Source organism: Aquarana catesbeiana, linkage group LG04 (genome assembly GCF_042186555.1).
Source record: "Aquarana catesbeiana isolate 2022-GZ linkage group LG04, ASM4218655v1, whole genome shotgun sequence".
In the NCBI taxonomy this organism is placed as follows: Eukaryota; Metazoa; Chordata; class Amphibia; order Anura; family Ranidae; genus Aquarana; species Aquarana catesbeiana.
The window spans coordinates 691,793,153-691,820,200 of NC_133327.1; the positions used below are offsets into that span (position 1 = coordinate 691,793,153).

At 44.6% G+C, this 27,048-nt stretch overlaps 1 protein-coding gene and 1 non-coding gene across 2 annotated transcripts in view; one reads left to right on the top strand and one right to left on the bottom strand.

Annotated features, from left to right (window-relative positions):
- Nucleotides 1–26,546, top strand: part of TOGARAM2 (TOG array regulator of axonemal microtubules 2) — a 166,559-nt gene extending 140,013 nt beyond the window's left edge. The window contains exons 10-11 of the mRNA XM_073628792.1: nt 20,068–20,167; nt 25,995–26,546. Of these exons, the coding sequence (XP_073484893.1) occupies nt 20,068–20,069 (2 nt within the window). The 3' untranslated portion in view covers nt 20,070–20,167; nt 25,995–26,546. The remainder of the gene's footprint in view (nt 1–20,067; nt 20,168–25,994) is intronic.
- On the bottom strand, nt 22,413–22,484 carry TRNAE-UUC (transfer RNA glutamic acid (anticodon UUC)). Its single transcript has one exon. It is a non-coding gene; the product is annotated as a tRNA-Glu (tRNA).
- Nucleotides 26,547–27,048: the final 502 nt, after the last annotated feature.

Genomic DNA, 27,048 nt, shown 5'->3' on the forward strand with positions numbered 1-27,048 from the left:
TGCAAAACTCCCGGTGGGTGTAACAAGATGTCCGCTGCCCCCTTCTCCGTGTATCCTTATTGTGGAGGAGTGCGGGGTGTAGAAAGATGGCGGCGACGAAACGTCACTTCCGTTACCAATTCTGACGAAACAGCAGCCGTGATGCTAAAGCCCCGCCCCCTCCGCGGATTGGACGACTATCGAATAGTCCCGCCCACCGTTAGACGTCACGAGGTACCGCCTATCCTCGCTGAGACACAAACAATAAGGCGTGGCGGCGTCTGCCCCCGCCCACCGCCGTCTGCAGTGTTATGTGGAGTCCAGAGCGGCCAATCACAAGCCGTGTCACCGGGACCGGAAGTGGGGTGACATATACCCCTGATAGGGGGTACATCACAGTGACTGGGTGAGGGGTACACAACCAATCATAGCTGGAAACATGACTTCTGCAATCTGATTGGTTGCTATGAGCAACAAGAAGAGTGTGCCCCTCCCCCAGTCATTGACTGAAGTCAAGCCATCAGACAGTTGCAAATCAGTGGTCATGCTATCAGACGAGTATTTTTTGGTTGGATTTTAAACACACAAAAACTAAATATAACATAATGGATGTGTAACAGCTCTGTATAATCACTATATTATATGTTACATCACTCTCTCTAACATTTACAATACGGTAAGATTTTACTGTGGAAATTTAAAGATACAGAGCCCCAAATATCAACCCATTGGCTACATAGTGACATAATTGCAATATTTCAAATTGGGTTCAAAACCAATTCTCCCATTGGACCAATACGTTTACAATGCAGATGTGTCATACACACCCCTCTCTATGATATCTTATAATACGGTAAAATTTTACTGTGGAAATTTAGGGATACAGAGCCCCAAATACCAGCCCATTGGCTACATAGTGACATTTTTCCAATACTTCTAAATGGGTAAAAAAAAAAATTTCCCATTGGACCAATACGTTTACAATGCAGATGTGTCATACACACCCCCCTCTATGATATCTTATAATACGGTAAGATTTTACTGTGGAAGTTTAAAGATACAGAGCCCCAAATATTTTTTGAACCCATTTAGAAGTATTAGAAAAATGTCAGTTTGTAGCCAGTGGGTTGGTATTTGGGGCTCTGTATCTTTAAATTTCCACAGTAAAATCTTACCGTATTGTAAGATATCATAGAGAGGGGTGTGTATGACACATCTGCATTATAAACGTATTGGTCCAATGGGAGAATTTTTTTTGAACCCAATTTGAAATATTGCAATTATGTCACTATGTAGCAAATGGGTTGATATTTGGGGCTCTGTATCTTTCAATTTCCACAGTAAAATATTACCTTATTATAAGATATCATAGAGAGGTGTGTGTATGACACATCTGCATTGTAAACGTATTGGTCCAATGGGAGAATTTTTTTTGAACCCATTTAGAAGTATTGGAAAAATTTCACTATGTAGCCTATGGGTTGGTATTTGGGGCTCTGTATCTTTAAATTTCCACAGTAAAATCTTACCGTATTATAAGATATCATAGAGAGGTGTGTGTATGACACATCTGCATTATAAACGTATTGGTCCAATGTGAAAAAAATTTTTGAACCCATTTAGAAGTATTGGAAAAATGTCAGTTTGTAGCCAGTGGGTTGGTATTTGGGGCTCTGTATCTTTAAATTTCCACAGTAAAATCTTACCGTATTATAAGATATCATAGAGGGGGGTGTGTATGACACATCTGCATTATAAACGTATTGGTCCAATGGGAGAATTTTTTTTTAACACATTTAGAAGTATTGGAAACATGCCCGTTTGTAACCAATTGGTTGATATTTGGGGCTCTGTATCTTTAAATTTCCACAGTAAAATTTTACCGTATTGTAAGATATCATAGAGGGGGGTGTGTATGACACATCTGCATTGTAAACGTATTGGTCCAATGGGAAATTTTTTTTTTACCCATTTAGAAGTATTGGAAAAATGTCACTATGTAGCCAATGGGCTGGTATTTGGGGCTCTGTATCTTTAAATTTCCACAGTAAAATTTTACCGTATTGTAAGATATCATAGAGGGGGGTGTGTATGACACATCTGCATTGTAAACGTATTGGTCCAATGGAAAAAAAATTTTTTAACCCAATTTGAAATATTGCAATTATGTAGCCAATGGGTTGATATTTGGGGCTCTGTATCTTTAAATTTCCACAGTAAAATCTTACCGTATTATAAGATATCATAGAGGGGGGTGTGTATGACACATCTGCGTTATAAACGTATTGGTCCAATGGGAGAATTTTTTTTTAACACATTTAGAAGTATTGGAAACATGTCCGTTTGTAACCAATGGGTTGATATTTGGGGCTCTGTATCTTTAAATTTCCACAGTAAAATGTAACCGTATTGTAAGATATCATAGAGGGGGGTGTGTATGACACATCTGCATTGTAAACGTATTGGTCCAATGGGAATTTTTTTTTTTACCCATTTAGAAGTATTGGAAAAATGTCACTATGTAGCCAATGGGCTGGTATTTGGGGCTCTGTATCTTTAAATTTCCACAGTAAAATTTTATCCTATTGTAAGATATCATAGAGGGGGGTGTGTATGACACATCTGCATTGTAAACGTATTGGTCCAATGGAAAAAAATTTTTTTAACCCAATTTGAAATATTGCAATTATGTCATTATGTAGCCAATGGGTTGATATTTGGGGCTCTGTATCTTTAAATTTCCACAGTAAAATCTTACCGTATTGTAAATGTTAGAGAGAGTGATGTGACATATAATATAGTGATTATACAGAGCTGTTACACATCCATTATGTTATATTTAGTTTTTGTGTGTTTAAAATCCAACCAAAAAATACTCGTCTGATAGCATGACCACTGATTTGCAACTGTCTGATGGCTTGACTTCAGTCAGTCATTGTAAGGGTTTTATGTCCCCACTATGGAGATTCTCCCCACTTCCTGTCCCGGTGACACCGTGTGTGACAAAGTGTTGTCACTGAGGAAGTGAAGGAATCCGAGAATAAGAAACCTTTCAGAGGTCCGTCCCTTCCCCCGAAAAACAATCGATTTATAATGGAGTTACACCGCAAGACATTTCATGCAGCCGATCTGTGGTGGATTGTTCTTCAGAGGGCGGTTTGGCCCGTGATGTGTCTCCTCCACGCCAAATATATTATCCCGACCTTCGACCCCCTCCCCCCACAGACGGAGCTCCAACCTCAGCCAGATTCTTCTACAGAAACCCCAACTGAGGTCTTCCTTTCCACCCCTCCCCAATCTGCCGAGACTCCGCCCTCCGAGACTCCGCCCTCCAAGACACCGCCCAACGAGACACCGCCCAATGAGACACCGCCCAATGAGACACCGCCCACCGAGACTCCACCCAGGAGACACCACCCACTAAGACTGCCCACAGAGACACGGCCAACCGAGACTCCGCCCTCCGAAACACCGCCCACTGAGACTCCACCCTCCAAGACACCGCCCAACGAGACACCGCCAACCGGAACTCCACCCTCCAAGACACCGCCCACCGAGACTCCACCCTCCAAGACACCGCCCAACGAGACACCGCCAACCGAGACTCCACCCTCCAAGACACCGCCCACCGAGACTCCACCCTCCAAGACACCGCCCACCGAGACTACACCCTCTAAGACACCGCCCACCGAGACTCCACCCTCCAAGACACCACCCACCGAGACACCGCCCACCGACACACCACCCACCGAGACACCGCCCACTGAGACTCCACCCTCCAAGACACCGCCCAACGAGACACCGCCAACCGAGACTCCACCCTCCAAGACACTGCCCACCGACACACCACCCTCCAAGACACCGCCCAACGAGACACCGCCCAATGAGACACCGCCCACCGAGACTCCACCCTCCAAGACACCGCCCACCGAGACACCGCCCACCTAGACTCCACCCACCAAGACACCGCCCAACGAGACACCGCCCACCGACACTCCACCCTCCAAGACACCGCCCAACGAGACACCGCCAACCGAGACTCCACCCTCCAAGACACCGCCCACCGAGACTCCACCCTCCAAGACACCGCCCACTGAGACACCGCCCACCGAGACTCCACCCTCCAAGACACTGCCCATCGAGACTCCACCCTCCAAGACACTGCCCACCGAGACTCCACCCTCCAAGACACCGCCCAATGAGACACCGCCCACCGAGACTCCACCCTCCAAGACACTGCCCACCGAGACTCCACCCTCCAAGACACCGCCCACCGAGACTCCACCCTCCAAGACACCGCCCAACGAGACACCGCCCACCAAGACACCGCCCACCGAGACACCGCCCACCGACACACCGCCCACCGAGACACCGCCCACCGAGACTCCACCCTCCAAGACACCGCCCACCGACACACCACCCTCCAAGACACCGCCCAACGAGACACTGCCCACCGAGACTCCACCCTCCAAGACACCGCCCACCGAGACTCCACCCTCCAAGACACCACCCACCGAGACTCCACCCTCCAAGACACCGCCCACCTAGACTCCACCCTCCAAGACACCGCTCAACGAGACACCGCCCACCGAGACTCCACCCTCCAAGACACCGCCCAACGAGACACCGCCCACCAAGACTCCACCCTCCAAGACACCGCCCAACGAGACACCGCCCACCTAGACTCCACCCTCCAAGACACCACCCACCGAGACACCGCCCACCTAGACTCCGCCCTCCGAGACACCGCCCAATGAGAAACCACCCACTGAGACACCGCCCACCGACACACCACCCACCGAGACACCGCCCTCCGAGACTCCACCCTCCAAGACACCGTCCACCGAGACTCCACCCTCCAGGACATCGCCTACCGACACACCACCCACCGAGACACACCGCCCACCGAGACTTCACCCTCCAAGACACCGCCCACCGACACACCACCCACCGAGACACACCGCCCACTGAGACTCCACCCTCCAAGACACCGCCCACTGACACCCCACCCACTGAGACTCCACCCTCCAAGACACTGCCCACCGAGACACCGCCCACCTAGACTCCACCCTCCAAGACACCGCCCACAGAGACACCGCCCACCGATACACCGCCCACCTAGACTCCGCCTTCCGAGACACCGCCCAATGAGAAACCACCCACTGAGACACCGCCCAAAAAGACTCTGCCCACCTAGACTCCACCCTCCAAGACACCGCCCTCCGAGAAACCGCCCAACAAAACACCGCCCACTGAGACACCGCCTACCGAGACTCCACCCTCCGAGACACCGCCCACCGAGACTCCACCCTCCAAGACACCGCCCAACGAGACACCACCAACTGAGACACCGCCCAACGAAACACCGCCCACCGAGACACCGCCCACCGAGACTACACCCTCCAAGACACCGCCCAACGAGACACCGCCCTCCAAGACACCACCCTCCGAAAAACCGCCAAACGAAACACCGCCCACCGAGACTCCACCCTCCAAGACACCACCCTCCGAAAAACCGCCAAACGAAACACCGCCCACCGAGACTCCACCCTCCAAGACAACGCCCTCCGAAAAACCGCCAAACGAAACACCGCCCAACGAGACACCGCCCTCTGAGACACCGCCCTCTGAGACACCGCCCAGTGAGACGCCACAGTGTACAGTCTGATCACTTGTAGAGGCGGGAGGGGTCATTTCCTAAGTCTCCTCCCCCAGTGATCAGACTGTACATTGTAACTTTGTAGAAGGAGGAGGAGTCATTTCCTCAGTCTCCCCTCCCCCAGTGATCAGACTGTACATTGTAACTTTGTAGAAGGAGGAGGAGTCATTTTCTGAGTCTCCCCTCCCCCAGGGATCAGACTGTACATTGTAACGTTGTAGAAGGAGGAGGAGTCATTTCCTCAGTCTCCCCTCCCCCCGTGATCAGACTGTACATTGTAACCTTGTAGAAGAGGGAGGAGTAATTTCCTCAGTCTCCCCTCCCCCAGTGATCAGACTGTACATTGTAACTTTGTAGAAGGAGGAGGAGTCATTTTCTGAGTCTCCCCTCCCCCAGGGATCAGACTGTACATTGTAACTTTTTACAAGGGGGAGGAGTCATTTCCTCAGTCTCCCCTCCCCCAGTGATCAGACTGTACATTGTAACTTTGTAGAAGGAGGAGTCATTTCCTCAGTCTCCTCCCCCAGTGATCAGACTGTACATTGTAACTTTGTAGAAGGGGGAGGAGTCATTTCCTCAGTCTCCCCTCCCCCAGTGATCAGACTGTACATTGTAACTTTGTAGAAGGAGGAGGAGTCATTTCCTCAGTCTCCTCCCGCAGTGATCAGACTGTACATTGTAACCTTGTAGAAGGAGGAGGAGTCATTTCCTCAGTCTCCCCTCCCCCAGTGATCAGACTGTACATTGTAACCTTGTAGAAGGAGGAGGAGTCATTTCCTCAGTCCCCTCCCCCAGTGATCAGACCGTACATTGTAACTTTGTAGAAGGAGGAGGAGGCATTTCCTCAGTCTCCTCTCCCAGTGATCAGACCGTACATTGTAACTTTGTAGAAGGAGGAGGAGTCATTTCCTCAGTCTCCTCCCCCAGTGATCAGACTGTACATTGTAACTTTGTAGAAGGGGGAGGAGTCATTTCCTCAGTCTCCTCCCCCCAGTGATCAGACTGTACATTGTAACTTTGTAGAAGGGGAGGAGTCATTTCCTCAGTCTCCCCTCCCCCAGTGATCAGACTGTACATTGTAACTTTGTAGAAGGAGGAGGAGTCATTTCCTCAGTCTCCCCTCCCCCAGTGATCAGACTGCACATTGTAACTTTGTAGAAGGGGAGGAGTCATTTCCTCAGTCTCCTCCCCCAGTGATCAGACTGTACATTGTAACTTTGTAGAAGGGGGAGGAGTCATTTCCTCAGTCTCCTCCCCCAGTGATCAGACTGTACATTGTAACTTTGTAGAAGGAGGAGGAGTCATTTCCTCAGTCTCCCCTCCCCCAGTGATCAGACTGTACATTGTAACTTTGTAGAAGGGGGAGGAGTCATTTCCTCAGTCTCCTCCCCCAATGATCAGACTGTACATTGTAACTTTGTAGAAGGAGGAGGAGTCATTTCCTCAGTCTCCTCCCCCCAGTGATCAGACTGTACATTGTAACTTTGTAGAAGGGGAGGAGTCATTTCCTCAGTCTCCTCCCCCAGTGATCAGACTGTACATTGTAACTTTGTAGAAGGAGGAGGAGTCATTTCCTCAGTCTCCTCCCCCAGTGATCAGACTGTACATTGTAATTTTGTAGAAGGGGAGGAGTCATTTCCTCAGTCTCCTCCCCCGGTGATCAGACTGTATATTGTAACTTTGCAGAAGGAGGAGGAGTAATTTCCTCAGTCTCCCCTCCCCCACTGATCAGACTGTACATTGTAACTTTGTAGAAGGAGGAGGAGTCATTTCCTCAGTCTCCTCCCCCGGTGATCAGACTGTACATTGTAACTTTGTAGAAGGGGAGGTGTCATTTCCTCAGTCTCCTCCCCCAGTGATCAGACTGTACATTGTAACTTTGTAGAAGGGGAGGAGTCATTTCCTCAGTCTCCTCCCCCAGTGATCAGACTGTACATTGTAACTTTGTAGAAGGGGGAGGAGTCATTTCCTCAGTCTCCCCTCCCCCAGTGATCAGACTGTACATTGTAACCTTGTAGAAGGAGGAGGAGTCATTTCCTCAGTCCCCTCCCCCAGTGATCAGACCGTACATTGTAACTTTGTAGAAGGAGGAGGAGTCATTTCCTCAGTCTCCTCTCCCAGTGATCAGACTGTACATTGTAACTTTGTAGAAGGAGGAGGAGTCATTTCCTCAGTCTCCTTCCCCCAGTGATCAGACCGTACATTGTAACTTTGTAGAAGGGGGAGGAGTCATTTCCTCAGTCTCCTCCCCCAGTGATCAGACTGTACATTGTAACTTTGTAGAAGGGGGGGAGTCATTTCCTCAGTCTCCCCTCCCCCAGTGATCAGACTGTACATTGTAACCTTGTAGAAGGGGGAGGAGTCATTTCCTCAGTCTCCTCCCACAGTGATCAGACTGTACATTGTAACTTTGTAGAAGGAGGAGGAGTCATTTCCTCAGTCTCCTCCCCCAGTGATCAGACTGTACATTGTAACTTTGTAGAAGGGGGAGGAGTCATTTCCTCAGTCTCCTCCCCCAGTGATCAGACTGTACATTGTAACCTTGTAGAAGGGGGAGGAGTCATTTCCTCAGTCTCCTCCCCCAGTGATGAGACTGTACATTGTAACTTTGTAGAAGGAGGAGGAGTCATTTCCTCAGTCTCCCCTCCCCCAGTGATCAGACTGCACATTGTAACTTTGTAGAAGGGGAGGAGTCATTTCCTCAGTCTCCTCCCCCAGTGATCAGACTGTACATTGTAACTTTGTAGAAGGGGGAGGAGTCATTTCCTCAGTCTCCTCCCCCAGTGATCAGACTGTACATTGTAACTTTGTAGAAGGAGGAGGAGTCATTTCCTCAGTCTCCTCCCCCCCAGTGATCAGACTGTACATTGTAACTTTGTAGAAGGGGAGGAGTCATTTCCTCAGTCTCCTCCCCCAGTGATCAGACTGTACATTGTAACTTTGTAGAAGGAGGAGGAGTAATTTCCTCAGTCTCCTCCCCCAGTGATCAGACTGTACATTGTAACTTTGTAGAAGGGGAGGAGTCATTTCCTCAGTCTCCTCCCCCGGTGATCAGACTGTACATTGTAACTTTGCAGAAGGAGGAGGAGTAATTTCCTCAGTCTCCCCTCCCCCACTGATCAGACTGTACATTGTAACTTTGTAGAAGGAGGAGGAGTCATTTCCTCAGTCTCCTCCCCCGGTGATCAGACTGTACATTGTAACTTTGCAGAAGGAGGAGGAGTTATTTCCTCAGTCTCCCCTCCCCCACTGATCAGACTGTACATTGTCACTTTGTAGAAGGAGGAGGAGTCATTTCCTCAGTCTCCTCCCTCAGTGATCAGACTGTACATTGTCACTTTGTAGAAGGAGGAGGAGTCATTTCCTCAGTCTCCCCTCCCCCAGTGATCAGACTGTACATTGTAACTTTGTAGAAGGGGAGGAGTCATTTCCTCAGTCTCCTCCCCCAGTGATCAGACTGTACATTGTAACTTTGTAGAAGGGGGAGGAGTCATTTCCTCAGTCTCCCCTCCCCCAGTGATCAGACTGTACATTGTAACTTTGTAGAAGGGGGAGGAGTCATTTCCTCAGTCTCCTCCCCCAGTGATCAGACTGTACATTGTAACTTTGTAGAAGGAGGAGGAGTCATTTCCTCAGTCTCCCCTCCCCCAGTGATCAGACTGTACATTGTAACTTTGTAGAAGGGGGAGGAGTCATTTCCTCAGTCTCCTCCCCCAGTGATCAGACTGTACATTGTAACTTTGTAGAAGGAGGAGGAGTCATTTCCTCAGTCTCCTCCCCCAGTGATCAGACTGTACATTGTAACTTTGTAGAAGGAGGAGGAGTCATTTCCTCAGTCTCCTCCCCCAGTGATCAGACTGTACATTGTAACTTTGTAGAAGGAGGAGGAGTCATTTCCTCAGTCTCCTCCCCCAGTGATCAGTCTGTACATTGTAAGTTTGTAGAAGGGGAGGAGTCATTTCCTCAGTCTCCTCCCCCCAGTGATCAGACTGTACATTGTAACTTTGTAGAAGGAGGAGGAGTCATTTCCTCAGTCTCCTCCCCCAGTGATCAGACTGTACATTGTAACTTTGTAGAAGGGGGAGGAGTCATTTCCTCAGTCTCCTCCCCCCAGTGATCAGACTGTACATTGTAACTTTGTAGAAGGAGGAGGAGTCATTTCCTCAGTCTCCCCTCCCCCAGTGATCAGACTGTACATTGTAACTTTGTAGAAGGAGGAGGAGTCATTTTCTCAGTCTCCCCTCCCCCAGTGATCAGACTGTACATTGTAACTTTGTAGAAGGAGGAGGAGTCATTTCCTCAGTCTCCTCCCCCAGTGATCAGACTGTACATTGTAACTTTGTAGAAGGGGGGGAGTCATTTCCTCAGTCTCCTCCCCCAGTGATCAGACTGTACATTGTAACTTTGTAGAAGGAGGAGGAGTCAGTTCCTCAGTCTCCCCTCCCCCAGTGATCAGACTGTACATTGTAACTTTGTAGAAGGGGGAGGAGTCATTTCCTCAGTCTCCTCCCCAGTGATCAGACTGTACATTGTAACTTTGTAGAAGGAGGAGGAGTCATTTCCTCAGTCTCCTCCCCCAGTGATCAGACTGTACATTGTAACCTTGTAGAAGGGGAGGAGTCATTTCCTCAGTCACCTCCCCCCCAGTGATCAGACTGTACATTGTAACTTTGTAGAAGGGGGAGGAGTCATTTCCTCAGTCTCCTCCCCCAGTGATCAGACTGTACATTGTAACTTTGTAGAAGGGGGAGGAGTCATTTCCTCAGTCTCCCCTCCCCCAGTGATCAGACTGTACATTGTAGCTTTGTAGAAGGGGGAGGAGTCATTTCCTCAGTCTCCTCCCCCCAGTGATCAGACTGTACATTGTAACTTTGTAGAAGGAGGAGGAGTCATTTCCTCAGTCTCCTCCCCCCAGTGATCAGACTGTACATTGTAACTTTGTAGAAGGAGGAGGAGTCATTTCCTCAGTCTCCTCCCCCGGTGATCAGACTGTACATTGTAACTTTGTAGAAGAAGGAGGAGTCATTTCCTCAGTCTCCTCCCCCGGTGATCAGACTGTACATCTATAGAGGAATATAAGATAAGGTGTAAGGCCATATACACTGATATCAGATACGATCTATAGAGGAATATAAGAAGGTGTAAGGCCATATACACTGATATCAGATACGATCTATAGAGGAATATAAGATAAGGTGTAAGGCCATATACACTGATATCAGATACGATCTATAGAGGAATATAAGATAAGGTGTAAGGCCATATACACTGATATCAGGTACGATCTATAGAGGAATATAAGATAAGGTGTAAGGCCATATACACTGATATCAGGTACGATCTATAGAGGAATATAAGATAAGGTGTAAGGCCATATACACTGATATCAGGTACGATCTATAGAGGAATATAAGATAAGGTGTAAGGCCATATACACTGATATCAGATACGATCTATAGAGGAATATAAGATAAGGTGTAAGGCCATATACACTGATATCAGATACGATCTATAGAGGAATATAAGATAAGGTGTAAGGCCATATACACTGATATCAGGTACGATCTATAGAGGAATATAAGATAAGGTGTAAGGCCATATACACTGATATCAGATACGATCTATAGAGGAATATAAGAAGGTGTAAGGCCATATACACTGATATCAGGTACGATCTATAGAGGAATATAAGATAAGGTGTAAGGCCATATACACTGATATCAGATACGATCTATAGAGGAATATAAGAAGGTGTAAGGCCATATACACTGATATCAGATAGATCTATAGAGGAATATAAGATAAGGTGTAAGGCCATATACACTGATATCAGGTACGATCTATAGAGGAATATAAGAAGGTGTAAGGCCATATACACTGATATCAGATACGATCTATAGAGGAATATAAGATAAGGTGTAAGGCCATATACACTGATATCAGGTACGATCTATAGAGGAATATAAGATAAGGTGTAAGGCCATATACACTGATATCAGGTACGATCTATAGAGGAATATAAGATAAGGTGTAAGGCCATATATACTGATATCAGATACGATCTATAGAGGAATATAAGATAAGGTGTAAGGCCATATACACTGATATCAGATACGATCTATAGAGAAATATAAGATAAGGTGTAAGGCCATATACACTGATATCAGATACGATCTATAGAGGAATATAAGAAGGTGTAAGGCCATATACACTGATATCAGATAGATCTATAGAGGAATATAAGAAGGTGTAAGGCCATATACACTGATATCAGATACGATCTATAGAGGAATATAAGATAAGGTGGGTCATATACACTGATATCAGATACGATCTATAGAGGAATATAAGATAAGGTGTAAGGCCATATACACTGATATCAGATACGATCTATAGAGGTATATAAGAAGGTGTAAGGCCATATACACTGATATCAGGTACGATCTATAGAGGAATATAAGAAGGTGTAAGGCCATATACACTGATATCAGATACGATCTATAGAGGAATATAAGATAAGATGTAAGGCCATATACACTGATATCAGATACGATCTATAGAGGTATATAAGAAGGTGTAAGGCCATATACACTGATATCAGGAACGATCTATAGAGGAATATAAGAAGGTGTAAGGCCATATACACTGATATCAGATACGATCTATAGAGGAATATAAGATAAGGTGTAAGGCCATATACACTGATATCAGGTACGATCTGTAGAAGAATATAAGATAAGGTGTAAGGCCATATACACTGATATCAGATACGATCTATAGAGGAATATAAGAAGGTGTAAGGCCATATACACTGATATCAGATACGATCTATAGAGGAATATAAGATAAGGTGTAAGGCCATATACACTGATATCAGATACGATCTATAGAGGAATATAAGATAAGGTGTAAGGCCATATACACTGATATCAGATACGATCTATAGAGGAATATGAGAAGGTGTAAGGCCATATACACTGATATCAGATACGATCTATAGAGGAATATAAGAAGGTGTAAGGCCATATACACTGATATCAGATACGATCTATAGAGGAATATAAGAAGGTGTAAGGCCATATACACTGATATCAGATACGATCTATAGAGGAATATAAGAAGGTGTAAGGCCATATACACTGATATCAGATACGATCTATAGAGGAATATAAGATAAGGTGTGTGGCCATATACACTGATATCAGATACGATCTATAGAGGAATATAAGAAGGTGTAAGGCCATATACACTGATATCAGATACGATCTATAGAGGAATATAAGAAGGTGTAAGGCCATATACACTGATATCAGATACGATCTATAGAGGAATATAAGATAAGGTGTGTGGCCATATACACTGATATCAGATACGATCTATAGAGGAATATAAGAAGGTGTAAGGCCATATACACTGATATCAGATACGATCTATAGAGGAATATAAGATAAGGTGTAAGGCCATATACACTGATATCAGATACGATCTATAGAGGAATATAAGAGAAGGTATAAGGCCATATACACTGATATCAGATACGATCTATAGAGGAATATAAGATAAGGTGTAAGGCCATATACACTGATATCAGGTACGATCTATAGAGGAATATAAGAAGGTGTAAGGCCATATACACTGATATCAGATACGATCTATAGAGGAATATAAGATAAGGTGTAAGGCCATATACACTGATATCAGATACGATCTATAGAGGAATATAAGAAGGTGTAAGGCCATATACACTGATATCAGATACGATCTATAGAGGAATATAAGATAAGGTATAAGGTCATATACACTGATATCAGATACGATCTATAGAGGAATATAAGATAAGGTATAAGGTCATATACACTGATATCAGTTACGATCTATAGAGGAATATAAGAAGGTGTAAGGCCATATACACTGATATCAGGTACGATCTATAGAGGAATATAAGATAAGGTGTAAGGCCATATACACTGATATCAGGTACGATCTATAGAGGAATATAAGATAAGGTGTAAGGCCATATACACTGATATCAGATACGATCTATAGAGGAATATAAGATAAGGTGTAAGGCCATATACACTGATATCAGATACGATCTATAGAGGAATATAAGAGAAGGTATAAGGCCATATACACTGATATCAGATACGATCTATAGAGGAATATAAGATAAGGTGTAAGGCCATATACAATGATATCAGATACGATCTATAGAGGAATATAAGAAGGTGTAAGGCCATATACACTGATATCAGATACGATCTATAGAGGAATATAAGATAAGGTGTAAGGCCATATACACTGATATCAGATACGATCTATAGAGGAATATAAGAGAAGGTATAAGGCCATATACACTGATATCAGATACGATCTATAGAGGAATATAAGAAGGTATAAGGCCATATACACTGATATCAGGTACGATCTATAGAGGAATATAAGATAAGCTGTAAGGCCATATACACTGATATCAGGTACGATCTATAGAGGAATATAAGATAAGGTGTAAGGCCATATACACTGATATCAGATACGATCTATAGAGGAATATAAGAAGGTATAAGGCCATATACACTGATATCAGGTACGATCTATAGAGGAATATAAGATAAGCTGTAAGGCCATATACACTGATATCAGGTACGATCTATAGAGGAATATAAGATAAGGTGTAAGGCCATATACACTGATATCAGATACGATCTATAGAGGAATATTAGAAGGTGTAAGGCCATATACACTGATATCAGATACGATCTATAGAGGAATATAAGAAGGTGTAAGGCCATATACACTGATATCAGATACGATCTATAGAGGAATATAAGAGAAGGTATAAGGCCATATACACTGATATCAGATACGATCTATAGAGGAATATAAGATAAGGTGTAAGGCCATATACACTGATATCAGATACGATCTATAGAGGAATATAAGAAGGTATAAGGCCATATACACTGATATCAGGTACGATCTATAGAGGAATATAAGATAAGCTGTAAGGCCATATACACTGATATCAGGTACGATCTATAGAGGAATATAAGATAAGGTGTAAGGCCATATACACTGATATCAGGTACGATCTATAGAAGAATATAATAAGGTGTAAGGTCATATACACTGATATCAGATACGATCTATAGAGGAATATAAGATAAGGTGTAAGGTCATACACACTGATATCAGATACAATCTATAGAGGAATATAAGATAAGGTATAAGGCCATATACACTGATATCAGTTACGATCTATAGAGGAATATAAGAAGGTATAAGGCCATATACACTGATATCAGTTACGATCTATAGAGGAATATAAGAAGGTATAAGGCCATATACACTGATATCAGGTACGATCTATAGAGGAATATAAGATAAGGTGTAAGGCCATATACACTGATATCATATACGATCTATAGAGGAATATAAGATAAGGTGTAAGGCCATATACACTGATATCAGATACGATCTATAGAGGAATATAAGAAGGTGTAAGGCCATATACACTGATATCAGATACGATCTATAGAGGAATATAAGATAAGGTGTAAGGCCATATACACTGATATCAGATACGATCTATAGAGGAATATAAGATAAGGTGTAAGGTCATATACACTGATATCAGATTCGATCTATAGAGGAATATAAGATAATGTGTGTGGCCATATACACTGATATCAGATACGATCTATAGAGGAATATAAGATAAGGTGTAAGGCCATATACACTGATATCAGATACGATCTATAGAGGAATATAAGATAAGGTGTAAGGTCATATACACTGATATCAGATACGATCTATAGAGGAATATAAGATAAGGTGTAAGGTCATATACACTGATATCAGATACGATCTATAGAGGAATATAAGAGAAGGTATAAGGCCATATACACTGATATCAGATACGATCTATAGAGGAATATAAGATAAGGTGTAAGGTCATATACACTGATATCAGATACGATCTATAGAGGAATATAAGATAAGGTGTAAGGCCATATACACTGATATCAGATACGATCTATAGAGGAATATAAGAAGGTGTAAGGCCATATACACTGATATCAGATATGATCTATAGAGGAATATAAGAAGGTGTAAGGCCATATACACTGATATCAGGTACGATCTATAGAGGAATATAAGATAAGGTATAAGGCCATATACACTGATATCAGGTACGATCTATAGAGGAATATAAGATAAGGTGTAAGGCCATATACACTGATATCAGGTACGATCTATAGAGGAATATAAGAAGGTGTAAGGCCATATACACTGATATCAGGTACGATCTATAGAGGAATATAAGATAAGGTGTAAGGCCATATACACTGATATCAGATACGATCTATAGAGGAATATAAGAAGGTGTAAGGCCATATACACTGATATCAGATACGATCTATAGAGGAATATAAGATAAGGTGTAAAGCCATATACACTGATATCAGATACGATCTATAGAGGAATATAAGAAGGTGTAAGGCCATATACACTGATATCAGATACGATCTATAGAGGAATATAAGATAAGGTGTAAGGCCATATACACTGATATCAGTACGATCTATAGAGGAATATAAGATAAGGTGTAAGGCCATATACACTGATATCAGATAGATCTATAGAAGAATATAAGAAGGTGTAAGGCCATATACACTGATATCAGGTACGATCTATAGAGGAATATAAGATAAGGTATAAGGCCATATACACTGATATCAGGTACGATCTATAGAGGAATATAAGAAGGTGTAAGGCCATATACACTGATATCAGATACGATCTATAGAGGAATATAAGAAGGTGTAAGGCCATATACACTGATATCAGATACGATCTATAGAGGAATATAAGAAATTGTAAGGCCATATACACTGATATCAGATACGATCTATAGAGGAATATAAGATAAGGTGTAAGGCCATATACACTGATATCAGATACGATCTATAGAGGAATATAAGATAAGGTGTAAGGCCATATACACTGATATCAGGTACGGTCTATAGAGGAATATAAGATAAGGTGTAAGGCCATATACACTGATATCAGATACGATCTATAGAGGAATATAAGAAGGTGTAAGGCCATATACACTGATATCAGATACGATCTATAGAGAAATATAAGATAAGGTGTAAGGCCATATACACTGATATCAGATACGATCTATAGAGGAATATAAGATAAGGTGTAAGGCCATATACACTGATATCAGATACGATCTATAGAGGAATATAAGATAAGGTGTAAGGCCATATACACTGATATCAGATATGATCTATAGAGGAATATAAGATAAGGTGTAAGGCCATATACACTGATATCAGGTACGATCTATAGAGGAATATAAGATAAGGTGTAAGGCCATATACACTGATATCAGGTACGATCTATAGAGGAATATAAGAAGGTGTAAGGCCATATACACTGATATCAGATACGATCTATAGAGGAATATAAGATAAGGTGTAAGGCCATATACACTGATATCAGGTACGATCTATAGAGGAATATAAGAAGGTGTAAGGCCATATACACTGATATCAGATACGATCTATAGAGGAATATAAGATAAGGTGTGCCATATACACTGATATCAGATACGATCTATAGAGGAATATAAGATAAGGTGTAAGGCCATATACACTGATATCAGATACGATCTATAGAGGAATATAAGAAGGTGTAAGGCCATATACACTGATATCAGATACGATCTATAGAGGAATATAAGAAGGTGTAAGGCCATATACACTGATATCAGATACGATCTATAGAATATAAGATAAGGTGTAAGGCCATAGACACTGATATCAGATACGATCTATAGAGGAATATAATAAGGTGTAAGGCTATATACACTGATATCAGATACGATCTATAGAGGAATATAAGATAAGGTGTAAGGCCATATACACTGATATCAGATACGATCTATAGAGGAATATAAGATAAGGTGTAATTCCATATACACTGATATCAGGTACGATCTATAGAGGAATATAAGATAAGGTATAAGGCCATATACACTGATATCAGATACGATCTATAGAGGAATATAAGATAAGGTGTAAGGCCATATACACTGATATCAGGTACGATCTATAGAGGAATATAATAAGGTGTAAGGCCATATACACTGATATCAGATACGATCTATAGAGGAATATAATAAGGTGTAAGGCCATATACACTGATATCAGATACGATCTATAGAGGAATATAAGAAGGTGTAAGGCCATATACACTGATATCAGATACGATCTATAGAGGAATATAAGAAGGTGTAAGGCCATATACACTGATATCAGATATGATCTATAGAATATAAGATAAGGTGTAAGGCCATATACACTGATATCAGGTACGATCTATAGAGGAATATAAGATAAGGTGTAAGGCCATATACACTGATATCAGATACGATCTATAGAGGAATATAAGATAAGGTGTAAGGTCATATACACTGATATCAGATATGATCTATAGAATATAAGATAAGGTGTAAGGCCATATACACTGATATCAGATACGATCTATAGAGGAATATAAGAAGGTGTAAGGCCATATACACTGATATCAGATATGATCTATAGAGGAATATAAGATAAGATGTACATCCGGTGTGTTCTGGGGAGAAAGTTCCCCTCGGCGGATAAGGAGCCCCCTATACTGGAACCACAACTCGCTCTGCACGCTCACGCTTCCCTCATTGGCCGATCCCCTGCTCCTCCGCGCCGCTCATTGGTCTGCCCGCCTGTCCGTCACCCTCCAGAGCTACGTCACCCGCGTGCCCGCTCTACACTTCCAATAGCAACCGCGGGAATAGGAACAACGCGAGGCCTCCCGGGAGAAAGGGGCGGGGGCGAGAAAAGAGTGCGTACCTGACTGACTGAACCAGTGAGCTCCATCCCTTCACAGAGCGTCATTCACCGTATATAGCCAGAGCTAGAGCTGTGATGTGTGTACTCTATGTATATAGCTAGAGCTGTGACGTGTGTACTCTATGTATATACCCGGAACTAGAGGTGTGACGTGTGTACTCTATGTATATATCCAGAGCTAGAGGTGTGACGTGTGTACTCTATGTATATATACCCCGATCTAGAGGTGTGACGTGTGTACTCTATGTATATATACCCCGATCTAGAGCTGTGACGTGTGTACTCTATGTATATACCCGGAACTAGAGGTGTGATGTGTGTACTCTATGTATATACCCGGAACTAGAGGTGTGACGTGTGTACTCTATGTATATACCCCGATCTAGAGGTGTGACGTGTGTACTCTATGTATATATCCAGAGCTAGAGCTGTGACGTGTGTACTCTATGTATATACCCCGATCTAGAGGTGTGACGTGTGTACTCTATGTATATACCCCGATCTAGAGCTGTGACGTGTGTACTCTATGTATATATCCAGAGCTAGAGGTGTGACGTGTGTACTCTATGTATATACCCGGAACTAGAGGTGTGACGTGTGTACTCTATGTATATATCCCGATCTAGAGGTGTGACGTGTGTACTCTATGTATATATCCAGAGCTAGAGGTGTGACGTGTGTACTCTATGTATATATCCAGAGCTAGAGGTGTGACGTGTGTACTCTATGTATATATCCAGAGCTAGAGGTGTGACGTGTGTACTCTATGTATATATCCCGATCTAGAGCTGTGACGTGTGTACTCTATGTATATATCCAGAGCTAGAGCTGTGACATGTGTACTCTATGTATATATACCCCGATCTAGAGGTGTGACGTGTGTACTCTATGTATATATCCCAATCTAGAGGTGTGATGTGTGTACTCTATGTATATACTATATACCACTGTCCTATATATATCTCTATATACTATATCCCCCGTACATACCCAGATATGGAGGTGTGACGTATGTACTCTCTGTATATACTATATATCCACTGTCCTATATATATATCTATATACTATATCCCCCGTATATACCCAGATATAGAGATGTGACGTGTGTTTCTGTATATACTATATACCACTGTCCTATATCTATATACTAAATCCCCCGTACATACCCAGATATAGAGATGTGACGTATGTACTCTCTGTATATACTATATACCACTGTCCTATATATCTCTATATACTATATCCCCCGTATATACCCAGATATGGAGGTGTGACATATGTACTCTCTGTATATACTATATATCCACTGTCATATATATATATATATATATATATATATATATATATATATATATATATATATATATATATAAAAATATATTCTATTTCTTCATGCAGACTTGTAAAGTTGCTGAGAGGTCCACTTTAAGGTCTGCCTGGAGTCCTGCTATGAAGCCTTGATTGCTGAGCTCTTCTTGTCCAGGATAGGGACTCTTACGTCTTCCCTTCTTCTTGTCACAGGAAGAATACCTCAGCTCCTTGTTAAGTGAATATCAAGAGAAAGATGAAGTGGAGCAACAAAGAGCGCTGTGTGCCAAAGCCTGCCGAAGATCCTCCAAGGGTAAGTACTAGCAGATAACAGTCCCTGCTTCACCACAGCCACACACTTTATTTTCTATCAAAGCTGCTGCTAGAATGGAAATCACCTTGCCTTAAGTGTGGACCCCCGAGCAGAGGAAATATTTTGGCACTTACTGGGCATGGACACGTCGTGGCCTCCCCTTTCCAACCCTCTAACCACCCTATTGGTCTGTGTAGCTTCCTGTCATACATGTACTGCATTATGACCACTAGATGGAGCTGAGGATCATCCTTATTTTCTTATTCCTGCTGGGGGGATGTCAGTGTCAGGATGGGGGGTGTCGGTGTAATATTCCTGGGGGGGTGTCAGTGTCAGGATGGGGGGTGTTGGTGTAATATTCCTGGGGGGTGTCAGTGTCAGGATGGGGGGTGTCGGTGTAATATTCCTGGGGGGACGTCAGTGTCAGGATGGGGGGTGTCGGTGTAATATTCCTGGGGGGTGTCAGTGTCAGGATGGGGGGTGTCGGTGTAATATTCCTGGGGGGTGTCAGTGTCAGGATGGGGGGTGTCGGTGTAATATTCCTGGGGGGTGTCAGTGTCAGGATGGGGGGTGTCGGTGTAATATTCCTAGGGGGGTGTCAGTGTCAGGATGGGGGGTGTTGGTGTAATATTCCTGGGGGGACGTCAGTGTCAGGATGGGGGGTGTCGGTGTAATATTCCTGGGGGGTGTCAGTGTCAGGATGGGGGGTGTCGGTGTAATATTCCTGGGGGGTGTCAGTGTCAGGATGGGGGGTGTCGGTGTAATATTCCTGGGGGGTGTCAGTGTCAGGATGGGGGGTGTCGGTGTAATATTCCTAGGGGGGTGTCAGGATGGGGGGTGTTGGTGTAATATTCCTGGGGGGATGTCAGTGTCAGGATGGGGGGTGTCGGTGTAATATTCCTAGGGGGGTGTCAGGATGGGGGGTGTTGGTGTAATATTCCTGGGGGGGTGTCAGTGTCAGGATGGGGGGTGTTGGTGTAATATTCCTGGGGGGATGTCAGTGTCAGGATGGGGGGTGTCGGTGTAATATTCCTGGGGGGACGTCAGTGTCAGGATGGGGGGTGTCGGTGTAATATTCCTGGGGGGTGTCAGTGTCAGGATGGGGGGTGTCGGTGTAATATTCCTGGGGGGTGTCAGTGTCAGGATGGGGGGTGTCGGTGTAATATTCCTGGGGGGTGTCAGTGTCAGGATGGGGGGTGTCGGTGTAATATTCCTAGGGGGGTGTCAGTGTCAGGATGGGGGGTGTTGGTGTAATATTCCTGGGGGGACGTCAGTGTCAGGATGGGGGGTGTCGGTGTAATATTCCTGGGGGGTGTCAGTGTCAGGATGGGGGGTGTCGGTGTAATATTTCTGGGGGGGTGTCAGTGTCAGGATGGGGGGTGTCGGTGTAATATTCCTGGGGGGACGTCAGTGTCAGGATGGGGGGTGTCGGTGTAATATTCCTGGGGGGACGTCAGTGTCAGGATGGGGGGTGTCGGTGTAATATTTCTGCTGGGGGGTATGTGTGTAATATTCATGTTGGGGCTTGTCGGTGTAATATTCCTGATGGGGGGAGTATGGGTGTAATATTCATGTTGGGGGGGTATGGGTGTAATATTCATGTTGGGGCTTGTCGGTGTAATATTCCTGATGGGGGGAGTATGGGTGTAATATTCATGTTGGGGGGGTATGGGTGTAATATTCATGTTGGGGCTTGTCGGTGTATTATTCATGTTGGGGGGGTATGGGTGTAATATTCATGTTGGGGGGGTATGGGTGTATTATTCATGTTGGGGGGATGTCTTTGCAGGAAGTTCTTGTCGTATGATGGACACGGCGAGGATTTGGTCACACCTAGGTGTTCTGGGTTCCCGAATCAGTGCAAAACGCAGCACACGCTTGCGATCCCTTTACTTTCAATAACATCCCAATCGAGGCGTGATTTTGCCGCGATTGTTGCCTGACGGCCTATGGGAAATAGGCGTCCCGCAATTTTTTTGTGTGATTTGTCAGGTGACAATATTGTCCCGTGATTGGGGTGCCATTGAAAATAACTGGATCACAATCTGGAATCGCAGTAATTCCGCCCGCGATCCGGAAGGCCTAGGTGCGATCACAGCTTAAGCGTCTTCTATCAGTTGCTGGGTTCACCTTCTATAGATTCTGGGGGGACATTTTCTTCTCCAAACATTCCACACATTCACTTCATTCTTCATTCCACCCTTGTATAGCGCTTTTCTCTCTGAGGACTCCAAGTATTGGAGAAGGCGTTGGCCGGGAATCAAACCCGGGTCAGCTGCTTGAAAGGCAGCTATGCTCACCACTGCACCACCAACGCAAGGTAGCATGTCTTTGTAGTGTGGGAGGAAACCGGAGTACCCGGAGGAAACCCACGCAAGCACAGGGAGAACATGCAAACTCCATGCAGATAGTGTCCTGGTCAGGATTTGAACCATGGACCCCAGTGCTGCAAGGCTAACCCCTAAGCCTCTGTGCTGCCTGTATGCGGCCTCTGTTCTCTAAGGCCCGCCCCCGCTGAACGGAGTTCATCAATTATGTCCACTCAAAGCGCCTCCAGAAGAAATCCAAAATTATCCTAAACTGCAATCTATGTATATAACACTCCAAAACACACCCAAAGAATACCGGCCTCCAACCTCCCCTCAGCCGGTCCAACACACGCCCGAGGAGGAGTATGGAAGAGGGAGAGAGGGAGGAAAGGAGTGGGGAGGAGAGGTTAGGAGTAAGGAAGGGGTGTGGGGGTTCCCCCCAACCCTCACCTCCTTCTTTCTCCAACCTCCCCCCCTTTTCCTCCCTCTCTCCCTCTTCCATACTCCCCCTTGTTCTTCAGGTGATTATGTTTTGGCGACGTATTGTCGAACCTTAAAGCTGCTGCAGAAAGGTAAATAGAGGGCTGATGGGAAGACCCTCCGGTTGCTGGAGTGGCAGCTCGCACCAGTGTAGGGACCTGTGTTGGTACAGCCGTACCTGGTCCCAGGGAGGCTTCCTCAGACTTTTTGTTGAGTCTTCTTCTAGGAACAGCCAATTGTCTTGTTTGTCCAGCTGCATTGATAGTTGGTGATTCAGAAGTTCCAAAAACGAAAATGGAGGGCTGATGGGAAAACCCTCTGGTTACTGAAGTGGCAGCCACCAGTGTAGGGACCTGTGAGTACTCCCCATTTATCACCACCCTCTGAACTCGCCCTTGTAGCCAGTTTTCAATCCAGGTACTCACCCTATGGTCCATGCCAACGCACCTTATTTTGTAAAGTGAACGGTTATGGGAAAATGCTTTTGCAAAATCCAGATACACCACGTCTATGGGCCTTCCTTTATCTAGATGGCAACTCACCTCCTCATAGAAGGTTAATAGATTGGTTTGGCAAGAACGATTCTTCATGAATCCATGCTGATTACTGCTAATGATACCGTTCTTATTACTAAAATCTTGTATATAGTCCCTTATCATCCCCTCCAAGAGTTTACATACTATTGATGTTAGGCTAACTGGTCTGTAATTCCCAGGGGGGTATTTTGGGCCCTTTTTAAATATTGGTGCTACATTGGCTTTTCTCCAATCAGCTGGTACCATTCCAGTCAATAGACTGTCTGTAAAAATTAGGAACAACGGTCTGGCAATCACCTGACTGAGTTCCCTAAGTACCCTCGGATGCAAGCCATCTGGTCCCGGTGATTTATTAATGTTAAGTTTCTCAAGTCTAATTTTAATTCCGTCCCCTGTTAACCATGGAGGTGCTTCCTGTGTTGTGTCATGAGGATAAACACTGCAGTTTTGGTTACTGAAGCCCCCCGATTCCCTCGTGAAGACTGAGGAGAAGAATAAATTCAATACCTTCGCCATCTCCCCATCCTTTGTAACCAGATGTCCTTCCTACTTACATCGGTTCAAGCTGGAGCAATTCTAACTGTAAACCTTTCCATACCAGAACGGAAGCCATGATCTAGAGCAGTGATGGGAACCTCGGCACCCCAGATGTTTTGGAACTACATTTCCCATGATGCTTCACTACACTGCAGAGTGCCTGAGCATCATGGGAAAATGTAGTTCTAAAATCTCTGGGGTGCCAAAGTTCCCCATCACTGTCCTAGGCGGAGCACACCTGAACCTGGTAAGCGCGGTTCTGATAGGTTCACTATAAGTTCACCCAAAATGAAAAGGTAAACGAACACGCCCCCTCACCGCCCCTCCCCCCCCAGTCCCTGTTGCACTCGAATATGTGAACCAGACCTAAAACAAGACCAGAAATGTCTTCAGTGCCAGTAATTGTCAGGCAGGGATGGTGCCAAAAAGCACCGCTCCACTTCATCATGTGAGATGATCCCAAAAGGAGAACAAACTGCACCTTGCTGCCCCGCAGCTACGAATCCTCAGAGCGTCGTGGTGACTCGGCACTGGTTCCTGAATGTTTGCGCTCAGCAGAAGACATAAACACAGATCGGGGAGTCTGTAGAATAAAAACTGCTTCTATTTAGAATGTTAGTATCTCTGTCCCAGAGAGCGCCACCAGATTTCCCACCGGCGTGCACGATGACGTCACATGTCCGGCCCCTCCCAACGCGTTTCTGGGAATAGATGGAGTTGAGGAGAAGTGTTCACACACAGCCCACATGCCGAGGCCGCGCCAGGAAGTCGGCACTGCGGAGCGCTATTCACAGGCAGTGAGACGTAGTCACGATGTGCAGCTGCAGAGATGGGGAAAATGTCTCACTGCTTGTGATTAGCGGTCCACAGTGCCGACTTCCTGGCGCGGACTCGGCACGTGGGGTCTGCGAACACGCCGGAGCTCATCCTTAAGGCCCCATACACACGAAATGGCCTGGTCATGAAGGGGGGGGTAAAACCTTCCAGAGCTCAAGTGGTTAAGCACTGTATAACTTTTAGAATTACACCGGTGTATGACATTTTGAGGCTTTGTATTTATTTTTATTTACTGCCTCCTCTTTTATTTTGTACAAAAGAATTGGGGATTAAAGTGGAACTTCAGTCTTTTTTTTTTTTTTCAACTTTCCATCTATTAAATCTTCTGCTCTTGTTGTTGTTTTAACTTTGGATAGTAAAACCATTTTTTTGTCCTGTCAGTAAATCCCTTATACAGCCACTTCCTGTTTCCTGTCTGGTCATTAGCCTGGAGCCAGGGGGTAGGCAACCTCGGCCCTCCAGCTGTGGAGAAACTACAAATCCCATCATGCCTCTGCCTCTAGGAGTCATGCCTGTGATTGTCAGGGTCTTGCCATGTTTCATGGGACTTGTAGTTTCACCACAGCTGGAGGGCCGAGGTTGCCCTACCCCCAGCCTAAAGTTTGTCAGGGAGGGGGGTGGTGAGTCATAAGAGGACCAATGAGAACTGCGGAGGTGTGTGTCTGTAAATCCAGGAAGTGAACAGGCAGCAGCTTCAGCTGCCCACAGTTAAAATGGACTCAGTGGAGGGAGATTTCTGCAGCATATTTGGCAAGTACAGAATCCCAGTATATATAAAATAATATGCAGAGTGGTTGGAGGGAATCTTCAGAATGGCAAAGATGGTTTTTTATAACAAATGATGTGAGCAGACTGCAGTTCCTCTTTAAATTTCTGATTTGTATGCACTAAAATGATTTCATGTGTTCTACAGAGGTGCATCCTTATACAGATCCTGTGTACAAAGACGAGACAATGACCGTTCACCAAGTACCAATCTTCAGTAATTGATCGATCGATTCTTCCTGGTTCTGATCCCCCCCCTTCCCGCTGCTCTGCAGTTTTCAAAACTACAAAATTAAATAATTGTAAATTTTTCAATCCACTGAAAATGGGCAATAAATGTTCTAAACTTGTTTTTTTATTTAGGTAATGGAAGTGGAAAAGAATTGTCGGCTCAACCTCTGGACCTGAGTCCCTCGGCAGAGGCTGGAGGTCGGGGGGATGGAAGAACATCTACAGGTATGAGGAGGAGATGATGACTGTCTACAATCATTTCTGCTAGGCGTTGTACGATCGTACATCACTTGTCTGACTGCAGACTATTTCCAATGTGAATACGTTTGAAAAACCCGCCCAATGGAGACGATTGTAAATAGAATAACAATGGAAATGTGAGCTTTGTGCTGCTGCTGTAGTGTAAAGTGAAAGACCCCAAGTGATGAAAAATATAAATGTTCTACTCAGCGCTGCTCCAATAAATAATAATACAATGTATAATAAAGTGCCTACATCAGTATAATCAATAACATGACATTACCTGACAATGTAAAGGGCTCAGTGCAATTATAGTGCATAACAAAGTCCATCCATATAATAATCATATGATGTGTTGAACTTGTGCAAATGATGGAGTTGGTGTAGATCTTGGCGACACTCTGGGTCCCCCTCCTGGGTCCCCACTCACCAGCAGTAATCTTTAAATGCCCCCGGTATTACATTTAGATTAGCGTCTCCAGTCAAAGGCTGGGGCTGTTGGATGTGATCAGTATATGGGTGAAAAGATGCTTCTTAAGACGCCCAGTGGGAGGGGCGAAACGCGTCAAGCTGAGGAGTCCTAGTGATGGTTGTTTACACGTCAAGGCAGCGTTTTTCTGCACGATTTTTTGACATCGCTTCCGTCATCCAATGTTATGGAGCCGAGTGGGGGGGCCATCATTCCCTCACTCGACACGGTGCCTCTGTGAGGGAAAGGATCGGATCATCTCCTCCGCTACCAGTGGCTCCGGTAAGTGGCGAAGACGACCGGAGGAGGGGGGGCACCTCCCCCACCACCGATAAAAGTGAACTCACAGCAAATCTGCCACGTAGACCACTTTTATCGTAAAGCGGACCACCTGCCGGGGGTTTTGGTAGCTATCTGCTGCCATAACAACGGTCGGTACTCAGCGTCAAAGTAGAGGTGAATGGGAGCAATGAGATG